The 25,228-nt window shown below is 42.2% G+C and overlaps 1 protein-coding gene across 4 annotated transcripts in view; it reads left to right on the top strand.

Moving 5' to 3' along the window:
* ATP10B (ATPase phospholipid transporting 10B (putative)) overlaps positions 1–25,228 on the top strand; it is a 365,220-nt gene that overhangs the window by 265,482 nt on the left and 74,510 nt on the right. For all 4 annotated transcript variants that reach the window (XM_031666580.1, XM_031666579.1, XM_031666581.1 and 1 more), the window contains 4 exons: positions 5,659–5,744; positions 16,190–16,296; positions 20,189–20,320; positions 24,431–24,558. In XM_031666580.1, coding sequence (XP_031522440.1) covers positions 5,659–5,744; positions 16,190–16,296; positions 20,189–20,320; positions 24,431–24,558 — 453 coding nt within the window. The remainder of the gene's footprint in view (positions 1–5,658; positions 5,745–16,189; positions 16,297–20,188; positions 20,321–24,430; positions 24,559–25,228) is intronic.

The raw sequence follows: 25,228 nt of genomic DNA, 5'->3' as shown, positions 1-25,228 counted from the left end.
AGAGTTTAATGGGCAGGGCATCACTACTTACATTCTCATCACAATGATAAACCAGAGAGGATTGGCAGTTTCCCACAAGAAAGCCAAGAGTTTACAGAAAAAGGATGAAACAGACGATGTATAGCCAGAAAACAGCTATCCATTGCGAACAATTCCAAAAGATCATTCATACATTTATTTAATCACAAGTATTGATCAATTTGATCCTTAATTGTAAAGAATAAAAGGAAATAAGCCTAGAAAAGTAAAACTTGAGTCAAGCGCAAGGGAAATGGCCTATTCTAGCTAATGGAATATATGCCAGCCTAAGATGCCAGGCTTGCTGCACCTGGGACACAGGTGAGTGAGGCGGACCTCAACCCTGGGCACTGATTACACCCTGGCACCAGGCCCACTTTCCTTTACTCACAAAGATACCGCTATTGACACATCTGAGCTGAAATGGGAACTTTGAGTTGTCTTATGGCTGCAATCATTAATTTGTGTTAATCACCCCTTTCTTCCCTTGATTCTCACTTACTGTCCCATATGACTCCTCTATCATAGATAGTAAATAAAAGCTTGAATGCACACGTGAATGAATGGGAGACTAGACTGGCCCAAGGTGGGATCTAGGACCGTGACTACACTTTTAATTTGTTGAGCCAAAGAAGTCCCATAAAAGAAGGGGTCTTACTCCCATCAATCAAAGTTAAGACTGTACCTGGGGCTTTTTCTATGGCATGGGTCAGCCTTTACAGTGAGGTCTGCTTTGTATCTCCTCACCCATCACCTTTCAAAATATACGCTTCTAACATCACCCTCTCCAGTACTAACCTTACCTCAACACATCTTTATGGTGTGCCTGCAAAAACAAGGTATTAAACGAGATGCCCCAGAGGAAGATGACAGTCTACCAGAGGTTGCACAGATCTAGGCAGAGGTGTTCAATGGAAATAGCAGCAGTGGTGGCAGCACATGAAAAGGAGCAATTCTGATAGGCTGGGGCAGACCCTTCTGTGGGGATTAGAGTGAGCTTCATAGAGGGAGTGGCCAAAAAAAATCTTAAATGCTAAAAAATAAAAATTATCAAAAAAAAAGTCTTCTAGGCCAATTAATGCCTTAACTTTAACCCTTACCCTTTGTAGGTACTTACTTTAAAATGCAAATGTACTTGGAAGACATAACACATTGCATTGCTTATTCATTATAATTTTTGTATATTTTCAACTATATATTAGAGAATGTATTCATTAGGTCCTTCAGAGGCATTGAGTAGTGAACATAGAAAAGAAATAGGGCCAAGAGGAGAGCTTAATTACTCATCTTTCCTCTATGCATCCAAATAACACTGTGGTTAAGGAGCAGACTCTTAGGAAGTGAGTGGTGCTAAGGTTAAAGCCTGCTGTCCTGCTTTGCTGGCTGGAGGGCACTGGGGAAATCACAGATTCTCCCTAAGCCTCAATTCCTTTATCTGTAAAATCGGGATAATGATGGTACCTACCTGATAGAATTATTGTAAGAATTGAAGAAGATGGCATGTATAAAATACTTAGTTGATTCTTAGTACACAGCGAGCATTCAATAAGTGCTACAGAATAATAATAACAGGAGAGGAGGAATAAAAGGTGATGATGATGATGATGATGACGACAATAATGACTTTGGAATCTGACGATGTGAATGGCAATCCTGGCTCTGTTACTTACCAACCATGAGACATTTTAATTTAGTCTCCATCTGCACGTCTGTCCAAACCTCTTCAGGTTTTTGTGAGAACTGAATGACAGGTGTCTGGCACATAGTAAGTGCTCCAGATAGGTAGGTCTGACCTAAAGCGCTGCAGAGATACACACTCTTCTTTAGAAGGGACTGGTCCTTTCCTGTGTCTTAATGGCTCCCTAGGCCTTTTGCTGGATAGCGAGACTTTCATCAAAGGGCAGTGCCTTAGATAACAGGCTGAGTCAAAAAGAAGTGGCCAGTGAGGCAAGCTTCATCCATAAGCTAAGAAAAACTACAGGGTGGTGAGAGGACATTACACCATCTCACAAGGGAATCAGAAACTCCTGAACAATGTTAAAATAAGAACCTTGGCCAGGCACGATGGCTCACACCTGTAATCCCAGCACTGTGGGAGGTTGAGGCAGGAGGATCGCTTAAGCTCAGGAGTTTGAGACCAGTCTAGGGAACACAGTAAGACCCCTATCTCTATAATATATATAGACACACACATATATATTTATATATGTATATATAATATATACATATATAATTTTATTTTATAAAATATAAAATCAGTCAGGTCTGGTGGTGCACACCTGTAATCCCAGCTACTCAAGAGACTGAGTTGGGAAGATTGTTTGAACCCAGGAAGTCGAGGCTGCAGTGAGCTGTGATCACACCACTGCACTCCAGCCTGGGTGACAGAGCACGACCCTGTCTCAAATAAATAAATAAATAAGAACCCTGACAGGTTTGTAAGGCTGGGCAACTCTCTGTGTCTTGGGCTGGCCCAGCAGCTGCCCTGCAGGGAAATACAGCAAATCCTTAAAAGCAAGCAGGGTCTCAGTGGTTATCTTTGCAGCCAGCAGGACCCATGTGCCCCTGTCCACAGCCCCTCTTCCTCCAACTGAAGAAGAGAGCCCAGGGAATAAGTAGCTAGAAAGAGCAGGGTCACCTCTCCATGAAAAGAGGAAGATAGGGGCAAAAGTCCTGTGCTCAGCAGAAAAGGAGAACACAGCGGGAGGAAGGGACATTTCAGGAGGGAGGTGGCTAGGAAGCCCCAACAGAGGAACAAGAGTCAAACTTCACCATTGCTGGGGCCCGGGGGGGTGCGATTAAACAGGCGGCAGGGACTCCGAGGCATTACAGAGGGATCATTAGTGCTCAGACCCCACTGCCAGTCATATCTGAAATAAGTTTGGATTTAGAGACCCAGCACTGAGCTGAGTGGTGTGGATCAGGAGTGAAGCACACAGCTTAATCAGGGGCATGAAAGCAGCTGACAAATTACAGCATAATTTGTCATCATCTCAGAGCTCAGCAAGTGTTTGTCCCTGAAAGAATCAATACCTGGAGGGAAAAGGGCCATATTTTTAGAAACTCCTGGATGGGTAATTTATTTCAAGTGAGTAGAGAGTTTATTTATGTTGGCACCCCCTCAGATCCAATGGACAGTATATTTACACGAAGCCAGAAAATGCTATCACTTCTTTGAATCAATTTGCCCCTTTGAACAGTTGTACCTTGAAGCTTTCAGTGATAAACTCACACCCCTTGCTAAAAGCTCTACCCAGGAAACCATTTCCAATCCCACCTTTACCACTGCTGCCTTCTGTTTGGGTGGAATGTTACAGGTTTCAACACTTTTCCACATAGATGCTGTTTTCTGAGGCACAATTAAGATGGGCAGGGCAGGTGATGTTAGCTCCATTCTACAGATGAAGAAACGAAGGCTCATGAGTTGAACGTAGTATTAGTCAATGTAGAGGAGAGTCAGAAAGCAAGATTTCCCCACCTCAAGTTGTGTTTTACTCCCATTGGACTAAAAGAGCTTGTGCAAGAGAAATGCCTTTAAAAAGTAAAGAATCGATGATGTGTTTAAAATATTTAGCTACCAGACTGTTCACCAGGAAGCAATGTGCTATGCAAATAAGGAGTAGAGGGTCTGCAGTTGAACTTGGATTAAAATCCCAGCCCATGAGATTTAAATAGGTTTGACCATGGAGAGCCTTCTTTACCTTTCAGTCACAGATTTCCCATCTCTAAAGAGAGGCAAATTAAAGTTCCTGCTTCACCGAATGATGGTAAGCTTGAAAATAAATAGTATATAAAGTTCTCATTACAGTGTCTGGCAGAAATAAGAGTTCAGTAAATGCTATTTATTTTGTTTTATTAGCTACTATTTTCATAGCATTTTTATAATAGCAAAACAAATTGAAACACTATACCTATTCAATGGTGAAATGATTAAAGGAAATATGGTCAATTTTGTTCCTGGACCAAACTGAGGGTTGGGCTGCTATTTCTCGTGGCCCAATAACGAGATGTAGATGAACTGGGGAGGAAGAGAGTTTTTATTTCTCTAACAGGTTACAGGGAGAAGGCCTGGAAGTTATTGCCGGACTAACTCAAAATTACAAAGTTTTCCAGAATTTATATACCTTCTAAGCTATATGTCTACATGTAAGTGTGCATTCATCTACAGACATAAGTGATTAGCTTCTTTTAATCTATAACTAAGGTCTGAGTCCTGAAGACCTACTTCTGGAGCCTCGGTAAGTTTACTTAATCTAAATGAGTCTAGGTGCTGGGGTGATTACCTTATCTTGTCTCCTGACAAATCATAAGGATTTGGAGAGTTTCTTCAGACACCATTAAACTTGTTTGTGGAGGCCTGGGGAATTTCTTCAGACCCCCGTTGAAACTTGTTTCATCCTGAAAAGGGTCCTGTTAAGAATTCCTTCGTTATTTTCTCATGCTTCAAGGCCCAGGCAACCTTGGTGGGATCTTTGTTACATTCCAGCCTTTGTATAAGGACACTGGCTCAATCAGCTTTTAATGTTTAATCTAGCTACTCAGTGCTGGGACAGTTGTTATGGAGGCCTGCGTTAGTGAGACCTGGCCTGCCACATATTCATACAACAGGTTTTTGTGCAGATGTTAATAAAGATGTAGAAAAATTTAACAACATGTAAAAATGTTCAAGATTTATGAACACTAAATCTCATTGTTAAAATGTGTAAATACACATGTATATACCTACACAAATATATGTGGGTGTGGAGATATACATGTGTGTGTGTGTGTGTTTGTTTGTTTGTTTGTTTTGAGACAGAGTCTTGCTCTCCCAGGTTGGAGTGCAGTGGTGCAATCTTGGCTCACTGTAACCTCTACCTCCCAGGTTCAAGCGATTCTCGTGCCTCAACCTCCTGAGTAGCTGAGATTAGAGGCACACACCACCATGCCTGGCTAATTTTTGTATTTTTAGTAGTGACGGGGTTTCACCAGGCTGGTCTTGAACTCCTGACCTCAGGTGATCTGCCTGCCTCAGCCTCCCAAAGTGCTGAGATCATAGGCGTGAGCTACCATGCCCAGCCAATGGATATATATTTTTAAAACCCTGGAAGTATTACATGCACAAGCATTTTAGCTGTGGATACCTCTATGTGGTGTGATTTATAATGCCTTCTTTTTAATAATCTATTTCTATGGTGTCCAATGTGATAACCACTAGCCACATGTAGCTATTTAAGCTTAATTAAAATCAAATTAAATTTTTAAAGAAAACAATTCCTTGGTCAAACTACCAAACTTCAAGTGCTCAATAGCCACATGTGATTAGTGGCTTCCATACTGCACAATGCAGACTCAGAACATTCCATCATTGCAGTAAGTTCTATTAGATCTGGGTTAGAGCCCCAGACCCAGGCAGGTCAGAGAAATGCAATCACGGTAGTCACCTCCCTCTGCCCTCCATCAAACTTTTCATTGACATTTGCTTTCTCTTCCTTAACGAGGACTTAACTCTTTTTTTCTGACACATTACAACTATCAAAGTGTGACAAAGCAGGGATTACCTTATTTGCAATGGTTCTAACAGTGATTAGCTCTCCCAATGATCCTATTAAGACTAGATCCCTCTGAATTAATAAACTCACAGAGTCCTCTCTCTCACAGGAGGTACAGTTCGAACCAGAGCTTTTCCACAATACCATCGTGTGTGAGAAACCCAACAACCACCTCAACAAATTTAAGGGTTATATGTAAGTATCTCATGTTCCATGCTGCTAGTAAATATCTCCACTGCAGCTAGAAAATATATTGTCTAGAAATGACCAAAGAAATAAGCATCTTCATCCTGAGGAATTTTATTTTGTATGTGTGATAAAGAAGGACTAGAGAAATTTAAATTGGGAAACTCTTTCTTTTTTTTTTTTCTTTTTTTTTTTTTGAGTGCTAGTTAAATTCACCAGTGGTGGTGGTGTTGTTGTTGTTTTGTTTGTTTGTTTGTTTGTTTTAAAAAAAAAACCTTTGTAAAATAGCATCAAAATCAAGAGGCTCTGGTTCAGGAAGGTGAATATGATTTAATTAAGATCAATTTTTTTAAGTGCCTATATTGCATTGTAGGTAGGAACAGGGACTTTGGAATTTGACAGATCTGGGTTTGAATTGGGGTTCTGCAAATTACAACCCATATGACCTTGGGTAAATTAATTCACCTCTCTGAGCCTGTTTCCATATCCATAAAATAAAATTATAATATCTATATCAAAGGTTTTTCTTTTCTAAGATTAAGTGTCAGCATACACAAAGCTCTTAGCACAGCAACTGGCAGGGAGGAAATATTCAGTTAACAGTGGCTTCTGCTATTAGGATATTGTTATTCTTATTCCTCAACTTTGGTTCAGGATAAGAATTTTACTGCAATTCTGATCCCATAACAGACCACTAGTATTCTCACACAATAAGAGCCATAAGGGCAGCGAGGCTGGGGGAGCGGCGCCCGCCATTGCTGAGGCTTGAGTAGGTAAACAAAGTAGCCAGGAAGCTCGAACTGGGTGGAGCCCACCACAGCTCAAGGAGGCCTGCCTGCCTCTGTAGACTCCACCTCTGGGGACAGGGCATAGCCAAACAAAAGGCAGAAGAAACCTCTGCAGATTTAAATGTCCCTGTCTGACAGCTTTGAAGAGAGTAGTGGTTCTCCCAGCGTGGAGTTTGAGATCTGAGAATGGACAGACTGCCTCCTCAAGTGGGTCCCCGAGTAGCCTAACTGGGAGGCACCCCAAGTAGGGGCAGACTGACACCTCACACAACCAGGTACCCCTCTGAGACAAAGGTTCTCAGGAACGATCAGGCAGCTACATTTGCTGTTTAGCAATATTTACTCTTCTGCAGCCTCTGCTGCTGATACCCAGACAAACAGCATCTGGAGTAGACCTCTAGCAAACTCCAGGAGACCTGCAGCTGAGGGTCCTGACTGTTAGAAGGAAAACTAACAAACAGAAAGGACATCCACACCAAAAACCCCATCTGTACATCACCATCATCAAAGACCAAAGGTAGATAAAACCACAAAGATGAGGAAAAAACAGAGCAGAAAAGCTGAAAACTCTAAAAATCAGGGCGCCTCTCACCCTCCAAAGGAACGCAGCTCCTCGCCATCAACGGAGCAAAGCTGGATGGAGAATGACTTTGATGAATTGAGAGAAGAAGCCTTCAGACGATCAAATTTCTCTGAGCTAAAGGAGGAAGTTCGAACCCATTGCAAAGAAGCTAAAAACTTTGAAAAAAGATTAGATGAATGGCTAACTAGAATAACCAATGTAGAGAAGTCCTTAAATGACCTTATGGAGCTGAAAAGCTTGGCATGAGAAGTATGTGACAAATGCACAAGCTTCAGTAACTGATTTGATCAACTGTAAGAAACAGTATCAGTGATTGAAGATCAAATGAATGAAATGAAGCAAGAAGAGAAGTTTAGAGATAAAAGAACAAAAAGAAATAAACAAAGCATCCAAGAAATATGGGACTACGTGAAAAGACCAAATCTACGTCTGATTGGTGTACCTGAAAGTGATGGGGAGAATGGAACCAAGTTGGAAAACACTCTGCAGGATATTATCCAGGAGAACTTCCCCAGCCTAGCAAGGCAGGCCAACATTCAAATTCAGGAAATACAGAGAATGCCACAAAGATATTCCTTGAGAAGAGCAACTCCAAGACACAAAATTGTCAGATTCACCAAAGTTGAAATGAAGGAAAAAATGTTAAGGGCAGCCAGAGAGAAAGGTCGGGTTACCCACAAAGGGAAGCCCATCAGACTAACAGTGGATCTCTCGGCAGAAACTCTACAAGCCAGAAGAGAGTGGGGGCCAATATCCAACATTCTTAAAAGAATTTTCAACCCAGAATTTCATATCCAGCCAAACTAAGCTTCATAAGTGAAGGAGAAACAAAATGCTTTACAGACAAGCAAATGCTGAGAGATTTTGTCACCACCAGGCCTGCCCTACAAGAGCCCCTGAAGGAAGCACTAAACATGGGAAGGAAAAACCAGTACCAACCACTGCAAAAACATGCCAAAATTTAAAGACCATTGATGCTAGGAAGAAGCTGCATCAACTAACGGGCAAAATAACCAGCTAACATCATAATGATAGGATCAAATTCACATATCACAATATTAACCTTAAATATAAATGGCCTAAATGCTCCAATTAAAAGACACAGACTGGCAAATTGGATAAAGAGTCAAGACCCATCAGTGTTCTGTATTCAGGAGACCCATTTCATGTGCAGAGACGCACATAGGCTCAAAATAAAGGGATGGAGGAAGATCTGCCAAGCAAATGGAAAACAAAAAAAGGCAGGGGTTGCAATCCTAGTCTCTGATAATACAGACTTTAAACCATCAAAGATCAAAAGAGACAAAGAAGGCCATTACATAATGGTAAAGTGATCAATTCAACAGGAAGAGCTAACTATCCTAAATACATATGCACCCAATACAGAAGCACCCAGATTCATAAAGCAAGTCTTTAGAGACTTACAAAGAGACTTAGAATCCCACACAATAATAATGGGAGACTTTAACACCCCACTGTCAACATTAGACAGATCCACCAGACAGAAAATTAACAAGGATATCCATGAATTGAACTCAGCTCTGCACCAAGCAGACCTAATAGACATCTACAGAACGCCCCATCCCAAATCAACAGAATATACCTTCTTCTCAGCACCACATCACACTTATTCCAAAATTGACCACATAGTTGGAAGCAAAGCACTCCTCAGCAAATGTAAAAGAAAAGAAATTATAACAAACTGTCTCAGACTACAGTGCAATCAAACTAGAACTCAGGACTAAGAAAATCAAAGTTGCTCAACTACATGGAAACTAAACAACCTGCTCCTCAATGACTACTGGGTACACAACAAAATGAAGGCAGAAATAAAGATGTTCTTTGAAACCAATGAGAACAAAGATACAACATACCAAAATCTCTGGGACACATTTAAAGCAGTGTGTAGAGGGAAATTTATAGCACTAAATGCCCACAAGAGAATGCAGGAAAGATCTAAAATTAACACCCTAACATCACAATTAAAAGAACTAGAGAAGCAAGATCAAACACACTCAAAAGCTAGCAGAAGGCAAGAAATAACTAAGATCAGAGCAGAACTGAAGGAGAGAGACACAACAAATCCTCCAAAAAATCAGTGAATCCAGGAGCTGGTTTTTTGAAAAGATCAACAAAATTGATAGACCGCTAGCAAGACTAATAAAGAAGAAAAGAGAGAAGAATCAAATAGACATAATAAAAAATGATAAAGGGGATATCACCACCGACCCCACAGAAATACAAACTACCATCAGAGAATACTATAAACACCTCTAAGCAAATAAACTAGAAAACCTAGAAGAAATGGATAATTTCCTGTACACATACACTCTCCCAAGACTAAACCAGGAAGAAGTTGAATCCCTGAACAGACCAATAGCAGGCTCTGAAATTGAGGCAATAATTAATAGCCTACCAACGAAAAAAAGTCCAGGACCAGACAGATTCACAGCCGAATTCTACCAGAGGCACAAGGAGGAGGAGTTGGTACCATTCCTTCTGAAACTATTCCAATCAATAGAAAAAGAGGGAATCCTCCCTAACTCATTTTATGAGGCCAACATCATCCTGATACCAAAGCCTGGCAGAGATACAATAAAAAAAGAAAATTTTAGACCAATATCCCTGATGAACATCAATGCAAAAATCCTCAATAAAATACTGGCAAACTGAATCCAGCAGCACATCAGAAAGCTTATCCACCATGATCAAGTGGGATTTATCCCTGGGATGCAAGGCTGGTTCAACATACACAAATCAATAAATGTAATCCAGCATATAAACAGAACCAAAGACAAAAACCACATGATTATTTCAATAGGTGCAGAAAAGGCCTTTGACAAAATTCAACAGCCTTTCATGCTAACAACTCTCAATAAATTCGGTATTGATAGAACGTATCTCAAAATAATAAGAGCTATTTATGACAAACCCACAGCCAATATCAGCCAATATCATACTAAATGGGCAAAAACTAGAAGCATTCCCTTTGAAAACTGGCACAAGACAGGGATGCCCTCTCTCACCACTCCTATTCAACATAGTGTTGGAAGTTCTGGCTCAGGCAATCAGGCAAGAGAAAGAAATAAAGGGTATTCAGTTAGGAAAAGAAGAAGTGCATTGTCCCTGTTTGCAGATGACATGATTGTATATTTAGAAAACCCCATTGTCTCAGCCCAAAATCTCCTTAAGCTGATAAGCAACTTCAGCAAAGTCTCAGGATACAAAATCAATGTGCAAAAATCACAAGCATTCTTATACACCAGTAACAGACAAACAGAGCGCCAAATCATGAATGAACTCCCATTCACAATAGCTTCAAAGAGAATGAAATACCTAGGAATCCAACTGACAAGGGATGTAAAGGACCTCTTCAAGGAGAACTGCAAACCACTGCTCGGTGAAATAAAAGAGGACACAAACAAATGGAAGAACATTCCATGCTCATGGATAGGAAGAATCAATATCATGAAAATGGCCATACTGCCCAAGGTAATTTATAGATTCAATGCCATCCCCATTAAGCTACCAATGACTTTTTCCACAGAATTGGGAAAAACTGCTTTAAAGTTCATATGGAACCAAAAAAGACCCCGCATTGCCAAGACAATCCTAAGCAAAAAGAACAAAGCTGGAGGCATCATGCTACCTAACTTCAAACTATACTACAAGGCTACAGTAACCAAAACAGCATTGTACTGGTATCAAAACAGAGATATAGACCAATCGAACAGAACAGAGCCCTCAGAAATAATACCACACATCTACAGCCATCTGATCTTTGACAAACCTGACAAAAACAAGAAATGGGGAAAGGATTCCCTATTTAATAAACGATGCTGGGAAAACTGGCTAGCCATAAGTAGAAAGCTGATACTGGATCCTTCCCTTACTCCTTATACAAAAATTAATTCAAGATGGATTAGAGACTTAAATGTTAGACCTAAAACCATAAAAACCCTAGAAGAAAACCTAGGCAATACCATTCAGGACATAGGCATGGACAAGGACTTCATGTCTAAAACACCAAAAGCAATGGCAACAAAAGCCAAAATTGACAAATAGGATCTAATTAAACTAAAGAGCTTCTGCACAGCAAAGGAAACTACCATCAGAGTGAACAGGCAACCTACAGAATGGGAGAAAATTTTTGCAATCTACTCATCTGACAAAGGGCTAATATCCAGAACCTACAAAGAACTCAATCAAATTTACAAGAAAAAAACAACCCCATCAAAAAGTGGGCAAAGGATATGAACAGACACTTCTCAAAAGAAGACATTTATGCAGCCGACAGACACATGAAAAAATGCTCATCATCACTGGCCATCAGAGAAATGCAAATCAATACCACAATGAGATACCATCTCACACCAGTTAGAATGGCAATCATTAAAAAGTCAGGAAACAACAGGTGCTGGAGAGGATGTGGAGAAATAGGAACACTTTTATACTGTTGGTGGGACTGTAAACTAGTTCAACCATTGTGGAAGACAGTGTGGCGATTCCTCAAGTATCTAGAACTAGAAATACCATTGGACCCAGCCATCCCATTACTGGGTAGTAACCCAAAGAATTATAAATCATGCTGCTATAAAGACGCATGCATACATATGTTTACTGTGGCACTATTCACAATAGCAAAGACTTGGAATCAACCCAAATGTCCATCAATGACAGACTGGATTAAGAAAATGCGGCACATATACACCATGGAATACTATGCAAACATAAAAAAGGATGAGTTCATGTCATTTGTAGGGACATGGATGAAGCTGGAAACCATCATTCTCAGCAAACTATCACAAGAACAGAAAACCAAACACTGCATGTTCTCACTCATAGGTGGGAACTGAAGAGTGAGATCACTTGGACACAGGAAGGGGAACATCACACACCAGGGCCTGTCGTGGGGTGAAGGAAGCGGGGAGGGATAGCATTAGGAGATATACCTCATGTAAATGGCGAGTTAATAGGTGAAGCACAGCAACATGGCACATGTATACATATGTAACAAACCTGAACGTTGTGCACATGTACCCTGGAACTTAAAGTATAATAAAAAAAAAATTTTTTTAAATAAGAGCCATAATAACAGATGTGAGTATATGCCCTTATACAATGCTTTCCTACTGGGGTGTCCAAACTTCTGGCTTCCCTGGGCCACATTGGAAGAATTGTCTTGGGTCACACATACAATATACTAACCCTAACAATAGCTGATGAGCTAAATCATCATCATCATCATCATCATATCATAATGTTTTAAGAAAGTTTATAAATTTGTGTTGGGCCACGTTCAAAGCCACCCCGGGCCACAAGTGGGCCATGCGTTGGACAAGCTTGTGGTTTAACAGCTTTTAGAGGACTTCCAGAGAACATTATCACATGTAATCTTCACAATGACCCCAGAAAGAGAATATCATGATGATGATCTGAGACTTTTATAGATGCAAAGATTCTCCCTAACTCACAGCAGGTAGAAGACAAAGCCAGGACTTATATGGGGGTCTTTTGACTCCAACCCCATGTGCTTTCCATAGCAGTACATTGCGGAGCTCAGCCATGTTACACCAACTTCTCCATCAGTAGGGCCTGGAATGAGGCTTAGGCAGCTCCCTGAAATGCAGTTGTCTTTACTTTCCTCCACCCACATGTCCTCAGGCCATATGGGATACAAAGAGGAGAAATAGAAAGGAGAAACAATAAGAATAATACCACAGAAACCATAGCTTTTGTAGGCAAATTACTTTTAAAATACACAGAGTGAGCAGAAGGAGACAGGCAGAGAAGGGCCTGAGGTCTTGGGAAAAGGACCTTGCTGCAAAGGAGAGGTAAAGTCTGTCACCTGCTCTGAAGAGAAGGGCGCCCCTTGTGCCTTAGGTTTGTGAACTTGATTCATCCCAAATCCCTCATGTCTTGAGTCACTCTCCATATCCTCTAAGAGAGCAGCCTCATTGCTAGATTTCTGTTTAGGACCCTTTCTCCCCAGAACAGCTCAGGCCAACAGTCAGCCTTTCTCAGCTTTCAACCTGGGCTCCAGCCTGCCCCTCTCAGACAGATTTCAGGACAGAACTCTCCCAGCTTCACTCAGCTCCCAGCACCTCCTCTTCCTGGTTGCTGCTCTGGGAGACCTGTCCATCCTGCACCTGCCTGGGCCTCATGGATGAGTCCTAAAATTCCAGTTGGACAGTGGAGTAGCTAACCCATGGAATGAAGGAGAATTCCTTGCTGTGCTCCTACACCCTTGCTGTACCCAGCAAGGAGAACACCCTCAGGCCTGGCACCCACAGATGGTCTGCACCTTCTTCCTGAGCAGACCCACTGGTCTGATGCCTCTGGGTTTCCCAGAAGCTTCTGTGGGTCCCATTAATTTAGAATCTCCCTGAGGCTGCACAGGCTGGCTAGAAGATGGACAATTTTTAATGATCTGTTTGAAAGTTAGGGGTGTCCAATTTGAAAAATGTGACTTTTGAACCAAAGAATCTCTACAGAGCGGTGGTTCTCAACCAGGGACAATCACCACCATCACCAGCACCACCACTCCAACCAGGGGACATTTGACAATGTCTAGAATCATCTTTCTTGCCACAACTGGGGAGGGGTGCTGTTGGCATCCATTGGGTAGAGGCCAGGGATGCTACAATGCACAGGACAGCCCCCCACCCCAGCAGAGAATTGTGTAGTCCAAAATATTAATAGCACCAAGGTTGAGAAATGCTAGTCTAGAAAAAGCATAATAGAGCATCCTTGTAAATCAAGAGCGCTAAGTAGACAGCAGCTATAAGATAGCAAATCATTTTCTACCATTCTTTGAAAATGGAACATTACAACTGAGAGAAGTAGAAGCCTCTCTCTTATGCTATCACTTCAGAACACCCTAAAATCAATCTTGAAACCACAAGCTACCGACAGTGAGGCAAGCAAGATTCATTAGCCCAATATTAAATCCATAGCCAGCCTCCTCCTTAATAAACAGAGGGAGCAGTGGTGGGTCCTGAACCTCAGTCGTTCTTAGACCACCTTTATGATTTTTATCATATTCAGTAAAATCTGTCTACCAGATTTTTAATTACCTTACTTTTTCTAAAATTTATTTGAAAAGGAAAATTTATATCACCGGGCCCTATGGGAAACCAGGATCACTTGCTATTCTTAAGAGGTGAAAATTAATACAATGAAATCAAAACAGTTATATTCTAACTACAGATTATTATTTGCTACAGCATCCTTTGCATTAAAAAGTAGGATAGACAAACATTAGAATAGGGTCAAGGATATACCAGCATGAAATGATACATCCTCCTTGACATATTCAGCAGAACTGAAAATAGAAATGACTCTGATTTAGTGTGGGTGAGTGGGGTAGTACTTTAGTTACCCTAATGTGAAAATCTCAATTAGGTGGGTATCTGTGACCTAGATTCCCTGGTCTTAGGATGTCCCATGTACTAGTTGTATAGCCTTTGAAAAATCTCAGCCACTCTGAGCTTCCACTTTTTCATAATTAAAAATAATCACTCTGCTAATTTCCCAGACCACAAAGAGTCAAAATCATGTAAGCAAATGTAGTTTATAAACACAGTGAGGAATCATGAGCATTAAAGGCATATTGAGTGGCAGTATGGCACTCTGCGGCCAGACTAGTTTTGAATCCCCATTCTGCCATTTCCTGGCTTTATGAACTTGCCTCAGTTTCCCTATCTATAAAGTGGGTATGATAATATGCCATATCTTATGAAGTTGTCATGAGACTTGAGTGAAAAAGGCTTATAACTGGACTTAGCAATAAGAAGTACTGAAGAACTACAAGTTTAAAAACAAGCTCTAAGAGTTCGGATTATCATTTTTCTGTTCTCTCCAATAGTTTTGGAAAGTTATATTTAAGCTTGCTGAAAATCTCAAGGGAACGGCATCAGGATAGAGTAAAGGCCAGACCTCGGGTAATAAATGGAGTCGATTGGACTCAGAAGTTTCTAGTGTGAGGTGGAAAACTACAATGCTCCCTGGACTAGAAGAAGGAAGAAACTATCTCTACTCTTAGGATCTGCCCCCTAGGCACAACTGGCCATAAGCCAGTTCCCTTGCACTTTGCCCCTAAAACAATTTTGTTTGTTTGTTTTTTAAACTGACAGCAAATTTATTAAGAAAGTAAAGGGATAAAAGAAGGGTTACTCCATAGCAGAGCAACCCCTTGCCTTTTTTTTTTTTTTCTTTTTAAGATGAAGTCTCGCCCCGTAGCCCAGGCTGCAGTGCAATGGTGCGATCTCGGCTCACTGCAACCTCTGCCTCCCGGGTTCAAGCGATTCTCCTGCCTCAGCCTCCCAAGTAGGTTGGATTACAGGTGCCTGCCACCACGCCTGACTAATTTTTTGTATTTTTAGTAGAGATGGGGTTTCACCATGTTGGCCAGGCTGGTCTCGAACTCCTGACCTCGTGATCCACCCGCCTCAGCCTCCCAGAGTGCTGAGATTACAGGGTTGAGCTACTGCACCTGGCCCTACTGGTTGCCCATTTTTATGGATATTTCTTGATTATATGCTGAACAAGGGGTGGATTATTCACAAGTTTCCTGGGAAAGGCATGGGCAATTCCCAGAGCTGAGGGTTTCTCCCATTTTTAGACCATATAGGGTAGCTTCTTGACATTGCCACGGCATCTATAAACTGTCATGGCTCTGGTAGGAGTGTAGCAGTGAGGACGACCAGAGGTCACTCTCATCACCATCTTGGTTTTGGTGAGTTTTGGCCGGTTTTTTTGCTTCACTCTGCATAAAAACATTTTGAATGTGAGAATTGAAGCCAAGGCTTTTTCACCAGAGTTCTGCCTTTTATGTTGGTAAATGACAGTTTTCTCAGGGTGGACAATTCCCTCCTAATGGTCTAGCTCCCACCCAGACTTCCTAGGAGCAATGAAGAGATCTGCCCTTGAACAGGATTAGATTCTGAGCTACCATCACTTTTCTGAAAAAACAGGGAGGAGAGGGATCATGTTCACTCACCACTTCTAGTTCTGTGACACTACCCAGTAACAGCATGGAGAGACCACCAAACCACCCCCTGTCTTTTATTCATCCTCACCAGGGAGCATCCTGACCAGACCAGGACTGGCGTTGGCTGTGAGAGTCTTCTCCTTCGAGGCTGCACCATCAGAAACACCGAGATGGCTGTTGGCATTGTCATCTATGCAGGTCATTGTCTCTGGGTAGTTCCTTTTGTCTGAATTTTCCTTTGTCCTTCCCCTTCCATCCCCTCCTCCAAATCCATCTTCAGTCAATGGGAACTGACAACAGTTCACAGAAACTTCCCATTTACTCATGTAACTTCCCATTTCTCAGCTAAGCAAATGGAGGCTAGGAATCATAGCAGTTCACTCACTCTACAGGAGACATGATGAGATTCCGAGTTAGTATCACCCATCTGCACAAGACAGGGAAAGGGATTCATACTCAATCACCCCAATGGTTTTGTGCTACTAACTAAAGCCAGAATGAAGTGTATCTTCTTGAGTCTGTGGAATAACCTCACCAAACTTAACAACTTCCCCTTTGGAGCCTCAATTTCCTCATTTGTACAGTGGGGAGAATATTTGTATCTGTCTCATAGAGTGTTTGTAAGGATCAAGTTACTCAGCACATGAAAAGCATCCAGCACTGCCTATAGCAAAGAGAGGGCTAGTGGGTTTTAGTTGTTTTTGCAGTTATGTTTTTACTATTACCTTTATTTATTTTTTGGCTCCAGATATGGAGGCCTATCTCTCCTTCCAACTTTGATCCTGCTTTCCATGAAAAAAGATAATAGCAGGACTTCTCACAATGAAATCTAAACTCTTGGAGGGCAGTCTTGGGGCTGCTGTATGTCTAGTACTTAACACCAGTGCTCGTAGGTACTCAATGCACCTGTTGTTACATGAACACCTGAAGACTTCTGCCATAACAGAGGAAACAGGGTCTCTCTGGAGCATCTACCTTCACTGGAAAACTCCAGAATGTGTTTTCTTCTGAGTCTTCCACTAACTGGGACACTCTGGAATAGTTTGCTTATTTGCTTTTGTGTTTGGTTTGTTCTCCATAGAACACCACTTCCAATGGACATAGAAGAGCATTTAAATATCCATCTACCATAAGATTTACTCTTTGGGATTGTCAAAGAAAAACAGTTCCTTTAAAAAATAATGTCGGCCGGGCGCGGTGGCTCAAGCCTGTAATCCCAGCACTTTGGAAGGCCGAGACGGGCGGATCACGAGGTCAGGAGATCGAGACCATCCTGGCTAACACGATGAAACCCCGTCTCTACTAAAAGATACAAAAAACTAGCCGGGCGAGGTGGCGGGCGCCTGTAGTCCCAGCTACTCCGGAGGCTGAGGCAGGAGAATGGCGTGAACCCGGGAGGCGGAGCTTGCAGTGAGCCGAGATCGGGCCACTGCAATCCAGCCTGGGCGACAGAGCGAGACTCCGTCTCAAAAAAAAAAAATAATAATAATAATAATAATAATAATAAAATAAAAAATAATGTCACGATTTAGCCAGCTTTCCCTAATTTGGGAGAGGGGCATTATATTTGTCAGTTGAGATGACTTATTTCAAAGACCTTTAGCAATGGAGTTCAACACCATCTGGTAAACCTATTAAAAATGAACTCTCCAGCAATCTCCACTCTACCAAAAAAGAAAATAGTAATCATAACCACATAGATTTAGAGCTTCGCTTCTCTGGCTGAACAGAAATAAAGAAGAAACCTTGAGTAGGTGATGGGAGTGGTATATAGGCGGCAGATATGGAGTGTTAACCATGGCTCCAGCCAGTCGGACTGCCTAGGGGTAAAATTCATTCATATTCTGCATGTTCCTGAACAAGATGGTTGAACTTTCAATGCAAGATGTACTAATAATTTCTGCCTTGTAGCTTTATAAGGTTCAAATGAGATTATCTGTGAAAAGGGCCTAATACGACAGTTGGAATACATCAAGCCCTCAAAAATATGAGAAAGAAAAGATACCAGTTGTTTTTAGCATTATTATCTAGAGCTGGGGTTCTCACCTTTGGCACCATTGACATTTTGGTCCATATTATTCTTTGTGATGGGGGCTGTCCTATAGGGTATTTAGCAGCATCTTTGGCCTCTACCTACAAGATGCATTAGCACCCCCCACCAAGTGAGATAACCCAAACTTCTCAAGATGCTGCCAAGTGTCCTCTGGGGAGTAAAATCACTCCTGGTTGAGAGCAACGGTCCAGAATTCTCATTTCAACCTTGACATTAGCAATGGATAAAACAGGGTCTCAGAGTCAAAGGCCCAAAAAGGCCAAGATGAGATTTACAGAAGAAAGAGGTTCAATATAGAGGTGTGTGCTCCTCACAGCAAACATTGAGTCCCGACTTACCAGAAACTAATTTAGTACTTTGTGTATATTGATTTATTTTCCCACTTCATATACAATCGTCTCCATTTTTCAGATGAGGAATTGAAGTACAAAGAGATTCACTCACCCAAGGTCACATGCCTCCTAAGTTGAACTCTCTGCAACCCAAGGTCAAGTATCCACAGAGCTGAGCTCTGACTCCAGAGCCCACACTCTTATCCACTGTCCCATACTGCCTCCCTTTGAACCCAACTCTTTCCAAAAGAACAGAGGGGTCTCAGAAGGCAAGGATCAGGTGGGTGAAGGGGATAGTCCCAGGATCCCTGAATGGAGTGAGGCTGAGAGGCAGGCAGAGAGGCTACAGACCCAGGGGTGCTGCTGGAACCCCCACTCACATTTGCAGCAACTTGAGTCTAATTTTAAAAGCCTAGAGTCTTTTCACTCCTACTGTTTTGTTGCTAGTTTAAATCCACAGGGCAACTAGCTAAACAGCATTAAAGCCGTTTGCTTCTGGAGCTGATGTATTGGTTTTCTTTAATTTTGCACAGAAAATATGTGACTGGTGTTTTTTTCATTTAACTGCTGAGGAATATGGCACTGTAGTTAACATTCAGCAGCCCCAAAGGAGAGACTCCATCTAAAGAGAAAGTCTCAGTTTGACTCTTAGCTCTTAGGTATGTGACCTTGGGTCCCAGGGGTTGGTGAAAGGAGAACTAGACTGGCAATCTGAGTCTTGGGTTTGCAATGTGACTCTGACATTGACTTATTCTTTCACTTTGGGCAGATCCTTTTTACCCTCTAGCCCTCAGCTTCCCCTAGTAGGGAAGAACGTGACTGGATGAGATTGGTAGTTTTCAAACTTTGCCATCCTTTCTTTGACCAAAATTATATGCAAAATTTCAACATAGGAGTGGAGTTCCCCAGGGTTAGTGCTGGGGTGGGGGCCTTTGGTCCCTACTACTCTTGCTCAGGCAACACCAACAACTTAGGCATGACCAAAGAAACAAGGGGGGAAACTACTGGTCCCAGGCACTGTCCTACCACAGGTCTTTTGCACATACAGTTCCTCAGCCAAAAACTCTGCTGCCAGCTCCACTCTCCCTTGAGGCCTCCCTTCAATATCATCTCCTTGGAGCAGCTTTCCCTGAGCAGGATCTCCAACACCACCTCTTTTCCACCTTGGCCTTTTGTTTACTATGTATTATTTACTTCACAGGACTTATTAATAATGATAATTATCCTTTCTGTCTTCTTGTATATCTTCACTAGAATGTGAACAGTATGTCTTGCCATTGTATCCCACTGCTCGCCCGTAACAGGTGGAACAGAACCTTTGTGCCAATTAGGAAAAGACAGCCCTTCTTTAAGACAGCTTACTATCATTTGCCAGAACTCTGTTCATAATAAACTTATAAATCTTTGGCAACTACAGAATAAGGGCTACGCTCTAGAGTTGTGCAGGGTGCAGCCTGTGCATTGGAGCTCTGTCAGTGCCCACCATGGTGTCTGGCATGCATGAAGGGGATGCTCACTGAGGACCTGCTGGTAAGTTATGTGAGGCCCCTACAGCTGTTCTCAGCAACCTTCTGAGGCAGGGCAAGTTCAAGTTGAAGAGTGAAGCCTCTTTTTTATCTTAAGCTCCTGTGAGAAGAGCTGAGGGAATGGTGTAAGACATAGGAAACAGGAGCTAAGGGACTGATTTCCTCATTTTCTCTCAAAGGCCACGAGACGAAAGCCATGCTGAACAACAGCGGCCCCCGGTACAAACGCAGCAAGATTGAGCGGCGCATGAACATAGACATCTTCTTCTGCATTGGGATCCTCATCCTCATGTGCCTTATTGGAGCTGTAGGTATGGGATGTTCGGGAAAGAACAAGGACACAGTAATCGATGTATTTGGGCAAGTTTCTTCAGCTTCCTCATTTATAAAGTAGGACTAATAAAATGTAAATTCTACCCTACCTACTTTAATGGGATGCCAATGAAACGAAAAGGCAAAAGAAAATCTCTTAAAGTAGTATGTGCTCTTTAACTATTCGGAATATCATCTGATATTTATTTGGTCAAGAAATGTTTACTGAACACAGGCACTCTCAAAGCGTGGAAGGAAAACAAGATGAATCAGACTGTATTTGTTTCCCATTGCTGCTGTAAAACATGAACACATAGCCATTTAGAACAACACAAATTTACTCTGTTACAGCTCTGGAGATCAGAAGTTCAAAATCAATTTCAGTAGGTTAAAGCAGGAGTCTCTAACCCCTGGGCCAAAGACCAGTACCTCCTGTCAGATCAGCGGTGGCATTAAATTCTCATACGAGTGCAAAACCTATTGTGAACTGCACATGCAAGGGATCTAGGTTGTGTGCTCCTTACGAGAATCTAATGCTTGATGATCTGTCACTGTCTCCCATCACCCCTAGATGGGACCATATAGTTGCAAAAAAATAAGCTCAGGGCTCCCGCTGATTCCACTATGGTAAGTTGTATAATTATTTCATTATGTATTACAATGTAATAATAGAAATAAAGTGCACTGTAAATATAATGCACTTGAATCATCCTGAAACCCCTGAAACCATCTCCCCATCCCCGCTGACGTGGAAAAATTGTCTTCCAGAAAACCTGTCACTGGTACCAAAGAGGTTGCAGACCACTGGGTTAAAGTCAAGGAATCGGCAGTTCTGGTTCCTCCTGGAGGCTCTGAGGGAAGGATCTATTCCTTGTCTTTTTCAGTTTCTAGTGGCTGCCCATAGTTCTTAGTTTGTGGTTGCTTCCTCTGTCTTCAGAGTGTACCTCCCCAGTCTCTGCCTACATTTCCTCTCCTCATCTGCAGCAGTAGCTCTCCCTGCCTTTCACAAGACACTTGTGATTACATCATTGGGCCCACCTTCATAATCCAGATACTCTTCTCATCTCAAGATCTGTGACCTAATCCTATCTGCACAGCCCTTTTGTGATATAAGATAGTGTATTCACAGGGCCCCGAGGATTAGGATGTATCCTGGGGAGACAGAGGGTATTATTCACCCTACCACAGGAATTATGGGAGCAGCAATAACGAAAGTCTTTCTTGAAGAGGTAGCTGCTAGAGCTCATTCTCAAGTAGAGTAGACATTTGCCAGAGGAGGAGGGTGGCAGAGCCAAGTGTAGGGGCTGAATGGGGCAGGAAGCTGTAAGCAGAGAGAGGCCACTCTTAGCCCCAGGAAAATCACAAAGCATAGAAGCAGGAAGAAAAATCATTTTGTGCATAGGAGCAGTTGGCTGTTGGGTGTGGCAAGAGTAAGGCCAAGAATGGAGACCAAAGCAGAGCCAGACTGTAGCCCGAGTTGAGTGAGAAGCACCGTGAGAGGTGGAGACAGGAGTGATCTGGAGCCCTTTAAGTTGATCCTCAGAGTATAGAAAAAGAGGGGCCCAGACTCCCCACTGTCTATGGCCTTATTCTAAAAATGATTCTCAGGATGCTAAAGGAGATCCCAAAAATAAACAGGGACAATCAAGAGAAAAACTCATGTCCTGAATTCAGAAATATGCAGACCCCAAACCAATGAGCAGCAGTGGTGTTTGCTGTTTACTTGCATTAGTCAGAAACTGTAACCATTGCTGTTGTTAGAAAAAGATGGTGTCTGAAAGGCTGAGAGCTTCATAGGGGCTCAGGGAGACTGTGTGCCACTACAGTGATGGCGATGGGATTGAGTCTTGTGGGTAGCCTGGAGTTCCCAGGTGTGTCTAATAGCACTCTGCTTGAGGCTGGCTCACAGCTGTAAGGAGACCACCTGCGGGAGGGGAAGCAGGGAAACAAGAAAGCCATTGTTCCCACTCCCATTCTCTCCCCAGCCCATGTGGCCACCTGTGTCCCCAGGATGCTGCAAGAACTGTTGCTTCTGCTTCAGGACAGGTTTTTCAGGGCATATCAGAGTGAAAAAGACATTTGAGATCATCTCACTGTGTCTCCAGAAAAAGAAAGTTAATGATTAAAAGGTCACAGGGTGAGATAAGGCACAGGCAAACCAGAATCTGCTTGGCAAATTCCCCAAAACAATAAAGAAATGAAGAAAGTTCATGGGGAGGGTCAGAATTCTATTCTGAGATAACAACTCATACACAGGACTCTGTTGATGCCTAATTAAAGCACAGCCCTACCGAACATGAAAACTCTCAAATGAGCACCATTCCACAGTTCTTGACCACATGTTTACTTTGATTTTGTAAAGGTAGTGTTTCTTATTTCCTCACCCAGAATACTCTGCCCTGGCCTTCCAGACCATCCAACACCTGCTGTGGCTCCAGGACCCCCTCAAGTCCTCCTCATCCATTCAGCCTTCTCGAGTTTTTCCCATGCTCTTTTCTTATTCCCTTAAAGGCCAGTGGCCCTTACTCTGTGCCATGTGTTTGGTCCTTAGTCATCTGGTTTATAATAGTACCTTCCCATAAATAGCTTCATGTCTGTAAGTTTCCTTTCTTCTGTTAGGTATGATGGCATTTGACCCAACCTCCTGGGCAAGGAAGCATCTTTGGCCACTGCAACATCTTCTATGTCTTTCATTTTTCTATACTTCTTGGAGCTGAGAGCATTTTAAACATTAGGTTATTCTATTTTCACAATAACTCTATAGGGAAAGTATTATTACTATTTAACAGACAAGAACACTGAGGTTTAGTGAGCTCTATAACAGGTGCTTACCTTACATAATCCTCAGATAATGGGTGTTGTTATCTCCTTTGCAGATAAGGAAACAGAGTTCAGTCTGTACCTGTTGCTGTTGCTGTGGGCTGTCACAGCATTCTAGGCTCTGCTATTGCACCTCTCAGACTGTATGTGATTTGTCCTTTCATAGCTTGCTCCCTAATTTGGAAACAAACTCCACAATGACAAGAACTAGTACTAACTTCTTGAATTAATCAATGTCAGACAGAGGGAGGGATGAATGGGTAAACAGAGATGGATGGATGGATGGATGGATGGATGGATGGATGGATGGATGGATAAATGGATGGATGGGTAAGTATGTAGGTGGGTGAGAGGGTGGGTGGATGGATGGATGAATGGGTGATTATATGGAGTATATGGATGGATGGGTAGATGGGTGGGTAGACGGATGAATAGATAGATGAATGGATAGAAAAATGGATGAATAGAAGAATGAATGAATGGATAGATGGGTGGGTGGATGGAGGGACTGATGAATGGATGGATAGATGGGCGAGTAGATGGGTGGATGGATAGATGAATGGATACAAGAATCGATGGAAAAATGGATGGATAGATGGATGGGGGTGGGTTGGTGGGTGGAGGGATTGATGAATGGATAGATGGGTGAGTAGATGGGTGGATGGATGGGTGAATGGATAGATGAATCAATAGAAAAATTGATGAATGGAAGGATGGATGGATGGATGGATATATGGGTGGGTGGATGGAAGGATGGATGGATGGATAGATGGGTAAGTAGATGGGTAGGTGGATAGATGGATGAATGGATAAATAAATGTATAGAACAATGGATGAATGGAAGAATGGATGGGTAGATGGGCATTAGATGGGATAAGAAGGGGGAGACTAGGGGACAGGTCTCAAGGCTCCCCACCCACGCACAAAAGTGTGCACCACAGAACAAAAAAGTACAAGTATTTCTTTATCTCTTTCCAGCCCCTATTTAACAAGACTTAATAAAAAAAAATAAGTAATCCTCATGCCAATCTCCTCTTGTAAAACAAACTTAATGCATATCAAGGGATTGAAATGTATATGAAGAACCACTTTAGAGCAACATGAACACATATACATACACCCAAACACACACACACACACGCACACACACACAGAGCTATGTTGTATGGAAGAAGGAGGGGCCTTCCAAAGCACACCCATTTCTAAGAATGTGTCAAGGGCTAGTTTAATTGACCAACTTTAGGACTTAGTGGAGATTCAACCTCATTCCTGGTTTTGCCTCCTCTCAGGTCACAGCATCTGGAACGGGACCTTTGAAGAACACCCTCCCTTCGATGTGCCAGATGCCAATGGCAGCTTCCTTCCCCGTGCCCTTGGGGGCTTCTACATGTTCCTCACAATGATCATCCTGCTCCAGGTAGGAAGCCCCCCCTAACTAGGGGCCCAAAAAGATATGTGGCCAAAACCCCTACAACTTTGTAAAATACAGAAAAACCAGTGCTGACCACTAGAAAGTACAAACTGGATTGAGATGAGGAAATGATCATCACTTTCTTGTGCATCTTTGAAAGCATTCACATTTTGGGTGATTTAAGGACCTAGCCCTGTCTTGTAGAGGGGACTCTGCCCCCAGATAATAGCTGGAGGGAAATATTTACCAACTTTTCTATTTAAGAGTAAGATGACAGCAGTGACCCATATGTGCCTGTCCCTCTGCCAGAGCAGATAAAACACAAATGACCTAGGAACAAAAGAAGATAAAGTAGCACAGTGAGCTACAGAGAACTCTCTGACCCAACATTAAGAGAGAGAAACCACGAGTTAGTGTTTTAACATCTGATACATTGAGAAGGAATAGAACAGAACTGGCCCAACATAGGACAGAAAAAAAAAAAAATAGAGCACCTACAAAATGTGAGGCAGTAATTGATGAAGAGATGAATTTTAAAATCTTTGTGTCTCTAAGAAAATACAATCTATGAAAAGATGAGGGAAGTTGTGGTTTTACTTTTGTGGAGCTCCATCTACCATTTCTTGTGGTATTGGAGGCTGTTTCACTGCTCTCTTATTGGTGAACATTTTGCACT

The sequence above is a fragment of the Papio anubis genome, chromosome 5 (genome assembly GCF_008728515.1).
Source record: "Papio anubis isolate 15944 chromosome 5, Panubis1.0, whole genome shotgun sequence".
NCBI classification, from domain to species: Eukaryota; Metazoa; Chordata; class Mammalia; order Primates; family Cercopithecidae; genus Papio; species Papio anubis.
The sequence above is the reverse complement of the archived record's forward strand: the minus strand, read 5'-3'. Positions and strand labels throughout refer to the sequence as shown.